This window comes from Leucopleurus acutus (genome assembly GCF_964270905.1).
Source record: "Leucopleurus acutus genome assembly, chromosome: 17".
Classification (NCBI taxonomy): Eukaryota; Metazoa; Chordata; class Mammalia; order Artiodactyla; family Delphinidae; genus Leucopleurus; species Leucopleurus acutus.
Window position 1 is genome coordinate 8,513,400 of NC_139159.1, and position 16,015 is coordinate 8,529,414.

The 16,015-nt window shown below is 43.3% G+C and overlaps 1 protein-coding gene across 2 annotated transcripts in view; it reads right to left on the minus strand.

Annotated features, from left to right (window-relative positions):
- The window catches only part of ASPH (aspartate beta-hydroxylase), a 207,742-nt gene that overhangs the window by 45,760 nt on the left and 145,967 nt on the right, over positions 1 to 16,015 (minus strand). For both annotated transcript variants that reach the window (XM_082859064.1, XM_082859063.1), the window contains 4 exons: positions 14,098 to 14,184; positions 6,471 to 6,621; positions 3,665 to 3,801; positions 1,041 to 1,139 (listed from right to left, as the gene is read on the minus strand). In XM_082859064.1, the coding sequence (XP_082715190.1) occupies positions 1,041 to 1,139; positions 3,665 to 3,801; positions 6,471 to 6,621; positions 14,098 to 14,184 (474 nt within the window). The remainder of the gene's footprint in view (positions 1 to 1,040; positions 1,140 to 3,664; positions 3,802 to 6,470; positions 6,622 to 14,097; positions 14,185 to 16,015) is intronic.

The following is a 16,015-nucleotide window of genomic DNA, read 5'->3' on the forward strand; positions in this document are numbered from 1 at the left end:
GTTATGGTAGGGAACAGGCAGGTTGCAGAGGCCCAGTGACAGCCAAGACCGACTGAGGGGTGCATGCCCACCTCAAGGGGACACCATTGCTCAGCTCCTGTGCTGAGATGTGGGCCACATGTGAACTTTCCAGAGACACCAGAAATCTGCATGATTATATAAAATGTTCAGATTTTCAACTAAGGCAAGCAATTAAAATTGTTTTTAAGAGAATTATGCTGGCCAAATAGAACATGCAAGCTACTTGCAATCAGTGGGTCGCTATCTGGGATCTCGGATCAAAGTCATGTGAAAGAAAGAGATCACAAAGGTGGATCACAAAAGTACTACTTAAAGTTCACAAGTAGTCAATCAGCTACCTGGCTGATATGGTAGCTAGTAGCTAGTGTTACTATTTAAATTACAATTAAAATAAAAAATTCAGCTCCTCAGTCACACCAGCCACATTTTAGATGCTCAACAGTCACGTGTGGCTAGTGGCTACCATATTAGAGGATACAAATAAAGACCATTTCCTTTGTGGCAGTAAGTTCTGTTGGAGACCCCTGAGCCAGACGAAATGTGATTCTGGTGAACTTCAATTTTTATGTGAGAAAAAAATGATAGCATATTTTAATCTGAGTCTTTAAGGCTATCAGGCTCTTGGGGATTTGATCTATTCAGTCTGCATTTGTTACCTTGCTTTGTAAAGGTTTCCATGAGCCCTGTTCAAAGTCATCTCAATGTATAATTAAATTGTAAAAGTAACAGTTAACACATTGTCCATATTTTAAAATATTTTACCAACTAACAACAACTGCAGTTTTAGGAATTTCTTCATAAAAGTTTTTCCAAATAGTCTCTGCTCACATAGTTGGTACTTCTACCTCTGATACTCTTGACTATGCTGAAGGTCCACACTGTCTGTGAATGTCATGATCCAAGGGTGTACATTTCAGCATTGACAAGAGTCAGCAGTGCATGCCAATCAATCTACAATACATAATCAAGGGTGTCCAATTGACTCAAAGGGATCAGAAGAGGACAATGGAGGAAGTTACCTTTAGATAGGGGATGCTCTCAGCGATCTTGTTCTGTGCCTTCAGAATAAAGCCATAATGCACTTTAGCAAAACCGTCATCAGGCGTCACATTCAGAACCTAAACTCAAAGAAAACAAAAAGCTATTGTGATGGACTATAAATTCTACAAATGACCATCAAAACAAATTTTAGTTAGCTTTGCTGTACAGTACTTGGACTGGATTATGATGTTATAGCTTAAAATGCTATAGTGTTTTGTCTCATTGCAATACCTTAGGCTTAAATGGCCCCAATTCCCCTCAACTCAAAATGTTCTCCAAGAATGAAGAAATGAATGAAAAGGCAATGACCGTTAAACATCGCTTTAACAATGCAAATCAGCAAAACCTCTGTCAATTTCATGACTTCAGTATTTTTGTAGTGATCAGGAAAAACTGCTTTAGGGGGCTTCCCTGGTGGCGCAGTGGTTGGGAGTCTGCCTGACGGTGCAGGGGACACGGGTTCGTGCCCCGGTCCGGGAAGATCCCACATGCCGCGGAGCGGCTGGGCCCGTGAGCATGGCCGCTGAGCCTGCGCATCTGGAGCCTGTGCTCCACACCGGGAGAGGCCTCAACAGTGAGAGGCCCGCGTACCACCAGAAAAAAAAAAAAAAAAACTGCTTTAAATTAGCTTTACTTGAAGTCAACTCCAAATGGTTATTATACATTTCTTTATGTACATGCTTTATACATTGCCTTAATTATGAGAAAATTTAGATTTGCATTGAAAATATATCACGATCCATCATAAATTTCGTGAACACCCAGACTATTTTAAGGACTGAGGATAAAGTGGTGACCAAATCCAATATTCTGTGATAAAAGCCAGGTAAATATTTAATATCAATCAGATCATGGTTTATTATCGTATGCATTTACTATGATTAAAGATAAATTATGCAAAATGCCTCTAAAGTAAATATTAGCAGTGAGAAACCAAAACAACATTCAACTTGTGAAGCTGCTTTAGACCAAGAGTGAAGGGTGAAGAAGGTTTGAGCTGAACGCATGTAGAGAAAAGATGACTATCCTACAGCTTCTCTTCATCCTTGAGCCTGAGCAGGAAAAGGGAGTCATGGGATCTTTTACACAGAAGGAGTAAGTGTGCTGGGCAGGGACCCCATACTCTTGGTGAGTCCACAGTGCACCCTGCCAATATTTTAGTGTTTTCCATCTTGCATCTGCGCCTGTACCTCATCCACTAGCAAATCCAGCCAATGATACCTGCACAATATATTCAGAATCAAACTCCTTGTCACCTCCTCCACCACTGCCACCCTGGTCCAAGTCTATCATCTCTCTGCTACCTTCTTACAGGAGCCTCCTAACTGCCGATCCTCTGAACCCCAGCCCCACTCTCCTGTAACCCATTCTCCACGTCGGTCCTGAAAGGACACACTAAATCCTAAGTCAGATTTTATCCCTCCTCTATGCAAAACCCAAAGGGGTTCGATTTCACTCAGATTTCACTCAAATCCAGTGATTCCCAATTATGGGACCAACGGCAATAAAAGGAGGAAAGCACCACTTTGTGGGTGGACCCAGTCTCGAGACTGAGTATGAAATCACTATACCTGACAGCATTTTAAAAACAGAAGGACTCATATCGTCTCTACCGAGTAGGGACATCTGCATTTTGATGCAAAGTGCACCAGCCTGAAAACCACTGATCCCGCGGCCTAAAGTAAAGAATAACGAGTAAACGTGTTCATCTTTCTTTTACAGAGGCATTAACTTGGTCCAGCTTCAAAGTCATTTGGTATCCTGTTTAACTTGTACCAAACGACGCCCCTCATTGCTTGAAGGAGTCATAGTTCTCTAGATTACATAGTTACTTGTGACTTAGCAGTTATTCATTAGAGCATCCACTATATGGCAGACATCCTTTTAAAGGTATCCTTGCTAGAAGATCAGGCAGTCAGTGCCCTCTGAAAGGTGCGTCATTTATTCCATGTGCTCAAAAGGCTTGCGTTCTGTAGTCTCTCTCTAGTTTGGTCTTTCAGTAAAAAACGTACAAGATTATGTGTTTTTAAGTTCATGAGTTTAAGCTCATAAGTTTTTCAGTTCCTTTTCCTATCATAAAGAACACTTTTAGAAAGGCTGCTTGTGGACTGATAAATATCAATATATAAGTTTTAAAAAGATCACAAGTGGGCTTCCCTGGTGGCGCAGTGGTTGAGAGTCCGCCTGCCGATACAGGGGACACGGGTTCGTGCCCCGGTTTGGGAAGATCCCACATGCCGTGGAGCGGCTGGGCTCGTGAGCCGTGGCCGCTGAGCCTGCGCGTCCGGAGCCTCTGCTCCGCAACGGGAGAGGCCACAACAGTGAGAGGCCCGTGTACCGCAAAAAAAAAAAAAAAAAAAATCACAATTATAGGTTGAAGGTTTTGATGTACCAAGTGTTAACTAAAATTTAAAATCTTCTGATGAAGTGGAAAAAAAAGGAGATAAAAAAATTTAGGATATGTCAACTATAATGAGACAAATTTGATTTAACTTAAAGAGATTGAGTGATTAGGTGTATTAAATGCAATTTACAAATAACATAAGAACTTCATGTTCAAAATAATTTGATTAATTGTTAGTAGCAATTGCTGCTTGCTTACCTCTTCATAAACCTTCTTGGCACTATCATTATCTCCTATCAAGAGGTACCCCACTCCAAGGTCATTCTTTAAGGAAGTATCATCAGGAAATAGTTGAACTAATTTCTGCAGAGTGAGCAGGGAACCCCTCATGTGACCTGATTGGTGGAAAGAAAAAAAAGAAATAAAAGCAGATTCTGTACACCTCTGTATTGAGACTACAAATCATAAGAGACTACTCAACAGAGCCTGAGGACCAGCTTAAATCTGATTCTATATACTGATGGCTAAGTACCTATTAGAATTTCATCCTGCAGCTGCAGAGGCATCAGTCACTCCCCTAAATAGATACTGAATATAATGCTGATTATAAATCCTTTAAAGACACTCCTATTTTCTAAATTTGTCAACATTTCCCCTTTCATGTCAAATTCCCTCTTAAGAAAGTTTTAGTTACCAGTTCCTTATTGAAAAATGTTTACTGGGATATTTTTGATTTATTATAATTAAAATTATGACTATAGGACAGGCAAATAAGAGTACTGTGCTGTCCTCTTCTCTCAGTAATGACCTAGTCCTGGAGCAAAGGAGACATCATCCAGTATTAGGGGACCCTCTGGTGGACGACAGGGGCCTATGCACACACGAGTCATGAAAACCCAGCTTCAAGTCGTTTTTAAGGCTGTTGGATGCACGTTGAAGATTTCAGGAGCCAACTGTCATCACTCCTCACCACAGCTGGAAAGACAAATTGTATAAGGGAGAATGTGCAAAATGAGAGTCCACGTGACAAACTTAATTACCTAAAGGGTTTTGTTGACAAGACATGGTAGGACCATCAATAAGCGAATGCATTTGGACGCCCCAGTAATAGAAAAACTGTTCGGCATAAAACACCACCAACTCACCCCACGGGCCGCTCCCTGTTCCTCACCAGTCTGGGATGGTGTACCCCTCCTCCCCCACCTGCCCCACTTGGGCTCACTTTTCTGATGCTTTTAAACTTCCCCTGTTGAACCACAAATTTATGGTTACCAAAGGGGAAGGGGCAGGAGATAAACTAGGAGTTTGGGGTTAACATATACACACCACTCTCTATAAAATAGATAAACAACAAAGGACAAAGGCCCAGGTGAGAGTCTGTCCTGCTGCCATGTCCTCCCCGCCCCTTCCACTTTTTTTTTTTTTAATATTCTTTCCATTATGGTTTATCACAGGATACTGAATATAGCTGCCTGTGCTATACAGTAGGACATTGTTGTTTATCCATCCTATATGTAATAGTTTGCATCTGCTTCCATGACTTTGTTTTGAAAGTTCTCCTCTCCTGAGAAGACTGCCCTCTCAAATGGTAGCCCAACTTCAAAGGTCAGCTAAACGCCACCTCCTCCAGGAAGCCTTCCTACACCACTGCAATGAATACTGACTTTGCCAACCAGGAAGAGGGGAGTGTGGGGACTGGCGTCCAATCTCCAAATCCTCCCCCACTTTGAATCGCAAGGGACTTCACCACCTAGTCTGCACACGAGTCCCTCCTCTAGTGAACTTGCCTCATTCTCATTCGGAGGAAAGACTATATTCAAATACCGAAGGACTGTTTCCAAAGAAGGTTAAATCTACTGGTGGGCTGTCTTTCCTCTGGGCCAGGAATAGGGTGAGGCAAGAGAGGCAAAGTTGAAGAGGGCACCAAAAATTCAGTCATCAAGATGCATATTTTATACATTTAAAAAAAAATTTAAATTACTGTAAAAAATCCGCAGTGCTAAGCAAGCCATGTCAGAGCCCTAGGAGAGAGGACAACTCAGTGACACTGATTTTGCGCCCACGGCGAGCGCCTCCATGCAGCCCCAGCCTTGCCTTTTCCATCCTGTATGTGTGCTGTATGTTTTCCTTCCCCAGGACTGGCCCTTATGAATATAAGTCCATTCTTCTAGAATAAGACCATTTCTTCTAGTTTCCAATCATCACTTAGGTTCTACTCCTGTCACAGATTTTACTCATCTACCAAAGCAACACAACTACCTTTAATTCTTATCCTTGATATAAAGTTCAGTTGACTTTGAATATTACTTTTATGAGCATTTCCTAGTGTAATCGAGATAATTTGTCTACATAACTTATCCAGCCAGCAGAGAACCCACCTTAGGGGTTACACATAGCTTAGATTCTTCCCTCCTGGCTTATCGATGGCATTTTAGGTGAGAGAGAACCAATCACTGGCCTGGTTATAATGAAGTTAGGGTACTTGCCTTTGGCACTGGGATCCTGGGTCAGTTAGAAAGGATGATTTATGCTGCTCTTTTCAAAGCATTTGCAAATTTACTTAGTGATTAAAAATTTTTTTTCTATCATTTTCTTTAGTATAGAGTCAAAACTTACAGGTAAAATTTTTAGAGTGCTTAGAACTCCTAACATTCCTCCATAAAAACTGTTGCACCGATGATTTCAGCCACCATGAATCAGTCGGTTATCGTTAAGAGAGAAAAGAAGAATTTGTCATGATAGGAAGTTTTTGACTGCAGACCTTTTAATTTATTAGCTATGATCCCTTAGGCAATGTATCCAACCTCTCAGAATTCCATTTGCCTCCTCCTTAAAGTGTGTGTGGGGGGGATGGGTAAGTGGCAAAGTACCATGTGCATCTTTGTAATTAAGAAGGATTACTCTTTCAGTCTGACACAATCAGAGAAGTTGCCTGAAATTAGTTATAAAACTCAGGTTTCCTTCCATGTAACTAAACTCTTCTAAAAGTATACACAGCCTGCAGGTCTTTCCAGATAAAAGCACGCCATTGATTGCCACTGAACTGATTCTTACTCCATTTCACCTAGAAATTGCTGTCTGTCTGACCGCCGCCTCAAGCTCAGCTTCACCAGGTCTGCGGGGACGTCAGGCAGGCTGGCCACCTCTTGGTAGGTTTGGATGGCCCTGCGCAGAACCTCATTGCTCCTCCTTTTCTCAGCCAAATCATCTTCACACTAGAGGGAGGGAGAAATGTCCCAGGACAAGCTGTATTTGCAGTTGCTCAAAATAGTTATGAAAAGTTGACTTTGGGACATGCTTTAAAAGTAATTCAAGACAAATTCAAATTTTCTTTTTGTCAAGGATTAAAAAAAATAAAGGAAAGCAACATAGCATGTTATTTTAATAATATGAAGAAAAATTAGCTACTAAGCTACAGATGAGAAAGGCTATCATAAAAGCAAGACTAATATATGTGAGGGCTGATGGAATTTATATCCTGTTATACATCATTAATAGACAGAACTCCAGTCCACAGTTCCTGTTCTTTCACTAGGTTATTCCTGTGTTCATTCATTCCTTCAACAACTATATTCTGTTCTAGACAGGTGGCAGACAAATTGAACAAAACAGACAAAGCCCTTTTCTCATTCTGCTTCGTTCTAGAAGGGAAAGTCAAGATACAAATAAAAGTATCATGTGTCTTGTGGCCGTAAGTGCTGTGGATAAAAATAATGTAGGCTTCTGTGTACTGAGAGTGGGGTGGCAGGAAGGATGCTAGTTGAATCGGGATGATCAGAGATGACATGAAAGTAGTGAGGCACGAAAATACCTGGGAGAAGAACATTCCAGGCAGAGAGGACAGCAAGAGCAAGGGCCCTGAGGCAGAAGTGAGGAATAGAGGAAAGGCTGGTACGTTGAAGGGGAGCTAGGAGGAGACTGATGGGGGGTGGGGCGTCGGGTAATGAAGAGCCTAGCAAGCCACTGCCAATCTTACTACACTAACTCTACCTGAGAAGGGAAGACACTGATGGTTTTTGACGTGGTCTCCTGTATGAGTCGAAGGGACACTGGCAGTGATGTGAAGAACAGACAGAGGTGGGTAAAGGGAAGAGTGGAGATCCCAGTTAGGACATTCTGGCAGGAATCAAGACAACGGGTGATGGCAACTTGGACTAGGGTAGCAGTAATGAGGTGGTAAGAGGTGGTCGGATTACAGGTACATTTTGAAAGTCAAAGCCAACAGACTTGCAGATGGTCTGAATGTAGAGTATAAGAGAAAGGGAGAGAGAAGTCAAGGATGAATTCAACGTTTTTGGCTTGAGCAGTGACCAGTTGGAACTGTCATTCCTGAGAATGGGAAGCTAGAGCAGAAAGAAGCAGGTTTGTAGGAATATGGGATCAGGAGTTCAGTTTTGGACAAATTTAAGCTTCAATGTCTATTAGGTACCCAAGTGGAGATATGGATAGAAAGGTGCCTACATGTGTCTGGGGTTCAGGAGAGAGGTCAGAGTGAGAGAAACTCTGGGGAATCATCGAGGATAGAGAGGGTACTTAGAGCTAAGAAGCTAGATGCAGCTGTGAGTGTAGACAGAGCAAAGAAGAGGTCCAAGAACAGAACTCTAAAGTGCTGCAAGATTTCAAGGTCATCAGAGGTCAGAAAGGACCAGGATAGGACCAGCAAAAAGGACGGAAGCAAGAGAGAAGAAAATAACAATTTAAAATGTGGTATTCTGGAGGCCAAGTGACAAAAGGTATCGAGAGGGAGTGATCAATTGTATCAGAAGTGGCTGTCAGGTTGAACAAGATGAGAACTGAAACTAGATCACTCTGGATTGGGGACAATGTGATGCCTCTGAGGGTCCCAGCAAGAGCATTTCCATGGGGCTGCTGGGGACCCACAGCTGAGAGGCTCAAGAGAAAACAGGAGGGAAGGAGGTGAACACACCTCTTTCAAGGAGTTTCGGTGTAAAGGGGAGCAGAAAAATGGGCCAATAATTGGAGGGTAATGTGGAGACAAGGGAGTGTTTTTTAACAATGGGAAATATTACACCATGTTTCTAAGCTGATGCAAAAGACCCCGTAGAGGGCGGAAATCTGATGATGCAGGGGACACAAAAATTAGAATGATGTCCTTCAGCAGGTGAGAGGGCATGGGAAAGGGACCAGAGCAGTTCATCCATGCTAACATCCACGAGAACAGGGACTGAAACATTAGAGGTAGGAAGAGAGGGGCGGACTGTAAAATGGTCATCAAAATCTCATCAGAGGGGGCTTCCCTGGTGGCGCGGTGGTTGAGAGTCCGCCTGCCGATGCAGGGGACACGGGTTCATGCCCCAGTCCGGGAGGATCCCACATGCCGCGGAACGGCTGGGCCCGTGAGCCATGGACGCTGAGCCTGCGCGTCCAGAGCCTGTGCTCCACAACGGGAGAGGCCACAGCAGTGAGAGGCCCGCGTACAGCAAAAAAAAAAAAAAGAACCTTACAAAAAAAAAAAATCTCATCAGATTTAGTAGACTACAATTTGAAGCATACCATTTGAGAAAAAAACGATATAGATGCTAAAAGTAGCATGTGTAATTTTTTCTCAGAATATCCTATTTAACATGTTTACCTTGTTAAAACAAAGTGTGTGCTGTAGGCAGTATGTAGATGCCTGCAGAAACCAAACAAAGTCTAACTCCACAGCTTGAGGACACAGTAAGGAAATGATACATCCCTCCTCCACCCCAAAATGAAAAACTAGCAAGAATCAGCACAAATTGATAAAGTAAGATACCTGTGGGAAGCTTTTCATAAAATACCACATCAAAGAAAGAACCTGTTAATATGTACTGATAAGGGTAAGTTTCCCAAGATGATAAGGGCTGGAATTGAATCAGTGGTGACAGACAGTGGACAGATTTATGATAAAGGAAAACTGACAGGATGAAAATCTCTAGATTAGAAAAGGGCAATTCACCTGTGCTTGACGGGAAAATAAAAAGCTTCAGAATATACAACAATCTGTTCATATCTGCAAATGGTCTCCAGAGTAGACTTATCTACCAGGAGAGAAAGTCCAATGTCAATATCCTGTATTGGTCATCCTGACTGCATGGCCTTCTATACATTCATACGCTGGCTTTTCTGTTTAAGCATTCTTGTGAGTTTGGCTATGGTGAGTTAACTCCCCCAAACATGGTTGTTCATAGATGACATCACAGAATGCCAGAGTCCTAGAGCTAAGAGAGCCCTTCTTAGACCACCTTGTTCACCTTCTTCATTTGGTAGCCTCTTCACGCTACCAAACAGATCCCGGAACTGGAGGGTCTCTTCAAGGTTAGTTCAAGGGCAAATGTCAACCGAGACATCATTCTCTATATAGAGGGGAATAAATATCTTAACTACACTCAATCTGAAATGAGAGACAGATGATACAACTACATGCCTTGTTCCTTTCCCTCCTCCATCCTCAAGGTTCTTCATTTTAATGAAGTATAAACATTTTAGAACTTCTGGAAATGGAATTTTAACATGAGTGTTAAAATAGTACATAATTCTTCAAAGTCTCTTAAACAAAACTGATAGGCTTTGCTTTGAGTATCAAAATTGATTGATATTGATTAGTTTAGCATCTGTAGATAAAGGATTTGCCCTGAAACTGAGCATTTGCTACAGGACGTTAACATCAGAAAGACGTTTGTTGATTCAAATGAATTCCCCATCCAACCTTCCTATTTGTAGCAGGAAGATGCCTGAAGATGCCTGAGATGTGGCATTTTCTGCCTGAGAGGCACTAATGGTTTGTGTAAGATAATAAAGTGAATTGAGCTCATAATTTTGTGTCTGATGTTCAAGGAACTTGGTCAAAATTGGTTTTCACAGTAATCCAAAGAATAAGACACTATCAGTTCTACTTTTTTTTTCATGTATTTTATTATTTATTGGCTGCGTTGGGTCTTTGTTGCTGCGCGCGGGCTTTCTCTGCTTGCTGCGAGCGGGGGCTACTCTTCGTTGCGGTGCGCGGGCTTCTCATTGCGGTGGCTTCTCTTGTTGCGGAGCATGGGCTCTAGGGCATGCGGGCTTCAGTAGTTGTGGCTCACGGGCTCTAGAGTGCAGGCTCAGTAGTTGCTGCACACAGACCTAGCTGCTCCATGGCTTGTGGGATCTTCCCGGACCAGGGCTCCGACCCGTGTGCCCTGCACTGGCAGACAGATTCTCAACCACTGCGCCACCAGGGAAGCCCCAGTGCTACTTTAGAAATGACAGATACTGTAGTTTCTATTTAACTTAATGTTGCTGAATTTGAAAAATTTGTTGGGATGTTCCAAAGTAATTGTTTAATCTGCTAACAAAGAACGAAAAAGTCATCACGTACTCCTCCTTACAAAATCCGTCTTCTGTTGAACTTTTATTTTTAAAACTCCTACAAATTTAAGCTTTCTTTTAAATTATTCTATTAGAATTTAATTTACCATGCTTAAATTTTGCATTAATATTGATAACACCTTGTAGCATAATAGTTTAGAGATAAAAAATATTGCTGAGGCATAAACCTCAAATTCTGACCGTAAATAAGGGTATAAATATAGCAAGTGCCGCGTGTAAAAAGTAATGCATTTATTTAGACTTTGGTACCTGCAATTAACATCACATACAAAGAAAAATTCTAAAGCATGAACCATTTTTGCCATGATGAGCATTTGGCCCAATCATTATTCTTTCGAGTTAATATGCTTTTCCATAATCAAATGACTGCTGGGACTAGTGGCAAAGCACATCACTTATTTGAATAGGCACCATCTTTTGGTAATAAATATATTCTCTCTTGCTTAATAGCAATACAATTTAGCAATTTTGGAGGATTACTGACCAAATTAATTTATAGAAATGATACAGCTGCTGTCTGCTAAACCTAGTCTGTATTGCACCATGGATAAAAGGAACTTCTCTGCATTAAATTTTCACAAATTTAATTTATTAAAACTGAATTAATACAAATTTAATTAATAAGTTTTTAAGGGGGCGATAGGAAGAATTTGAGCATCTGGATTTCGAGTGGTTGCCACCTTTAGTTCAGAGCAAAGCACACTCGTTTTATCTCCAGATGCGTTAGTTTCCGTGTGAGTGTCACCCACAAGTGACAGCATTGCCCCCTCCAAAGGGCTGTTGTCAGCTTCTCCTGGGTCTGCAAAATTTCTGCAGCTCTGCATCTGCCATTTCCCAGCAGGGCTGACAGTCTCATCCCCCCAGGCAGGGCTGGAGGAGCTTTACTGCCTGACATTTGTACATCAGCCCTGGCTTTTACCCAGAGTTCCAGACTACATATCTCCGACCGTCTATTTGACACGTGCACTTGCGTCTCTAACAGGCATCACAAACTTCACAGGACCAAATGCGAATGCTTGATTTTGTACCGCCCCAAACCTGTTCCTCCACCTGGCACTATCCTTTCCTTAGATGGCTTAACCAAAAACCCTGAAGTTGGGAATTCCCTGGCAGTCCAGTGGTTAGGACTCCGCACTTCCACTGCAGGGGGCCTGGTTTCCATCCTTGGTCTGGAACCCAGCAAAAATCCCAGCGGAAAATCTGAAGTCACCCTCCAGTCTTCTCTCTGACCCTTACATCTAATCCATCATCAAGACCTCTCAGCTCTGCCCTTGTCCACTGCTCCGTCTCCATGGCCACGACCACAGTCTGAGCCAGCGCTTCCCGAGGGCACCTGCAATGGTCTCCTATTCTTCTGGCTTCTACTTGTGCCACCAGGATCCATTCTCCACCAAGCAACCAAAGTGATCGTTATTAAAAAAAACAACCAGGGTTCCCCTGGTGGCGCAGTGGTTGAGAGTCCGCCTGCCGATGCAGGGGACACGGGTTCGTGCCCCGGTCCCAGAAGATCCCACATGCCGCGGAGCGGCTGGGCCCGTGAGCCGTGGCCGCTGAGCCTGCGCGTCCGGAGCCTGTGCTCCGCAACGGGAGAGGCCACAACAGTGAGAGGCCCACGTACCGCAAAAAACAAAAACAAACAAAAAAAGAACCAGACGGGCACACCCACGCACAAAACCTCCAAGGGCCCCCAGTACACAGAGAATACAACCTGAGGGGCCCTGGTCCCGCCTGCCCGTGTCACCTCCCTCAGCACGCCCCTGCTCCTGTCCTTCCAGTCAAGCCAAGGCTGATTCCCTGCATCACGGCCTTTGCCCCCCTTCTTCCCTCTGCCTGGACAGCTCCTTCCTTGACCTTGACATGTTTCAGCCACTTGTCACCTCCCTAGGGAGGCCTTTGCTGATCACCTTATTATCGTAAGTGATGCTGTGTCACTCTCAATCACACCACCTACAAACAAAATATCATAATAACATGTTCTTTATTCCATGACCTTCTTTTCTCTAGAGCAGGTATTATCATGTAAGATGTTCTCATACATTTGTTTTTAACCCTTCTAATATTCTTTAAATAGATATTTATTTATAAAGACTTTCAGGGGTTTGCTCAAACATCACCTCCTCGGTGAGATATTTTCCTTCCACCCTATCCAAAATTTCACCCCCCTCACACAGCCTATGGCTGTGCTCTTCTTTATTTTTGTCTCCTGACAAAGCATCCAGTAGCAAGCAAGAGACTTTCTTCTATGTCTCATGCACTGTCTTCTCCATTACAATGAAAACACCATGTGCTTTGCTGATGGCTGTGCCTGCGACGCCTACAATAGGCCTACCGCAGAGCGGCCTTTCACTACAAAAAGCTTGAGTAAGAAACTTTTAAAATATCTTCCATTGGAATATAAACTCCACAAGGACACAGACCTCGAGAGTGTTCTTCATGATAAATCCCAGGACCTAAACCAGAATGTGGCCCACAGAGGGTTTCCCAGCTACAGAGGGACGTGGAAAAGCTTCATGAATTGAGGAGCTGGAAGATGGAGAAAGTCCAATAAGAAAGGAGAAGGTAGTGGTTGAGAATCCGCCTGCCAATGCGGGGGACACAGGTTCGAGCCCTGGTCCGGGAAGATCCCACATGCCACGGAGCAACTAAGCCCATGCACCACAACTACTGAGCCTGCGCTCTAGAGCCCGAGAGCCACTACTACTAAAGCCCTCGAGCCTAGAGCCCGTGCTCCACAACAAGAGAAGCCACTGCAATGAGAAGCCCGCGCAACCCAACGAACACCCAATGCAGCCAAAAGTAAATTAATTAATTAATTAAAAAAAAAAAAAAGAAAGAAAGGAGAAGGTGGGGAAGGCGCTGGGGAGAAGGTAAGGGGTAAGAAATGAGTCAGCTGACAGACACTACACAGAGAACAAAGTCCATCCCACTTTATATTTTAAAAGTCTTTTCTAAGCACACTTTGCAACCTCTAGTGATAAAATGAGGTTCTTAAACCTCTAAGGAGCCTGAAGTAAAAACTAGGTGGTGGGTCTAAATGGAACAAAATGAGGGTGATGGGAAATCAGTGACTGAAGTGTTGTTCTTCATTTTCTTTTCAAAACCGGAGAGAAGCCAGATGGAGGGGGAGCAAAAAATGTTACTAAATTCATGATACAAAATAGCAATTAATTGTCTTATTTAAAACTGTATTTCTTGCTTGAATTTATGTATATGCATGAGAAATTGATTCTCTATACAAGTTAGAAAGGAAAAATAAAATGCAAATACTGGGTTTGAAAATCCAATTATACAGAGCATAAGGACATCAAAACAGTGTCCTAAGTAGCAAGGTTTCAGCATACCTTTGCTTTCCCATATCGCGCTCCTGGACTCTGAGGGTACTTCTGAACCAGTTCTTCAAACGCATGCACTGCTTCCTCAATTTTTCCCTGTTAGGAAGAGGCAATTATATACATACAATAAATTCAAATGCATAATGTTATTCAATATAGTCATTTAATATTCACCAAGTAATTCTGTCAAAATTTCCTGGACTCCTTTCTGAGTTTAAGACCATTTTATCCTAAGATTCTAAATAATTAACTGCATTATGACAAACAAAAAACTAGAAATGAACATAAATACACTTTATTTTTTAAAAGGCAGACACCTGGCAAATGATGTACTAGAAATTGCACACACTACTATATATAAGATAGATAACTAATAAGAACCTGCTGTATAGCGCAGGGAACTCTACTCAATACTCTGTAATAGCCTCCATGGGAAAAGAATCTGAAAAGAGTGGATACATGTATATGTATAGCTGATTCACTTCGCTGTGCACCTGAAACTAACACACCATCGTAAATCAACTCTACTCCAATAAAAATTTAAAAAAGAAAAACAGGGCTTCCCTGGTGGCGCAGTGGTTGAGAGTCCGCCTGCCGATGCAGGGGACGTGGGTTCGTGCCCTGGTCCGGGAAGATCCCACATGCCGCGGAGCGGCTGGGCCTGTGAGCCATGGCCGCTGAGCCTGCGCGTCCGGAGCATGTGCTCCGCAACGGGAGAGGCCACAACAGCGAGAGGCCCGCGTACCGCAAAAAAAAAAAAAAAGAAAAGAAAAACAAAGAAATTGCATTTTCTCTCTACATGTACAGTTCCCACATGCACTCTTAAAAAATTTTAGGATTTCAGCTGGGGGAAGCATACTGCTAGCAGCTAGAATGCCTGGGGTCTGCAATGAGAAGGGCACTGTTGGCAGGGAATAAGCACGCAGGATGGCAGGGCCACTTGGCTGCCAACGTTGTCACCCGTTGAACATGAGGGTTGATGCGGCTCACCGGGTTGCTGGGGCACCCCACTGCTTCCTTGTCATGTGCCGCCCCCTCCCCCCAAAGCCCACGCGGGCCCTTAAGAAGCTGGTCCAAGCACCTGTGGTAGGTCTCTGACCACCACTGTGCAAGCGGAAATGGGGGATGTGTAACAGGTAAGCTTGCTGAGGGTCTTGGCATGGGGGCGAGGCACCCTCTCCCCTTCGCAGTCCATCCACAGGGAGGAACACACATCCCCTGGTGTCTAATGGAAGGCAGCAGGTCAGAATATTGGAACCGTGCGATGGAGATGGATTTTCTGAGTTGAACTTTACCACCGCTTCAGCTGCCTATCAATCTGTAAACCCATTCATTCCGTGCTTAAATGCAAGCTCACCGTGGTTTGTACGTTGTCACCCTCACTGAGTGAGTCTTCACAGCAACAGAGTTTACGCCTCAAACGTGGCTGGGCTCAGCAAACCATACATCACTACCTGATCATTACTGATACCTACTTCTCCACAACTTGACTAAATAGAGCCAGGCAATATCCATATTTTAAAGTTCCTTAAAATCATGGAAGAAGGAGGTTTCTTATTCCCTGTTACATGCCCATCAGCGGCGCTGAGGGTCTGGGAGACAGTATATGCACAGAGGAGTGGTCATGAGTGCAGGTTCCAGAGCCAGAGTGACTGGTTAGACCCTGGGCTCCACCACTTAGGAGGCGTGTGACTCCTGGCAACTTACGACTTTGCCTTATATGCCTCATCTGTGACACGGGTACAATGAGGGTACTTGATCACTTTGTTGGGCTGCTGTGAAGGTCAAATCTGATAACATATATAAAATGCTTATAGCCGCTGCAGAGCGCATGGAAAGCAATGAAAAATGGTAGCTATTATGATTATTACTATCGTAGCATGGGGAGGATGTGGGAGCCCACATGAGACAATAAAGCGTGCCCCAG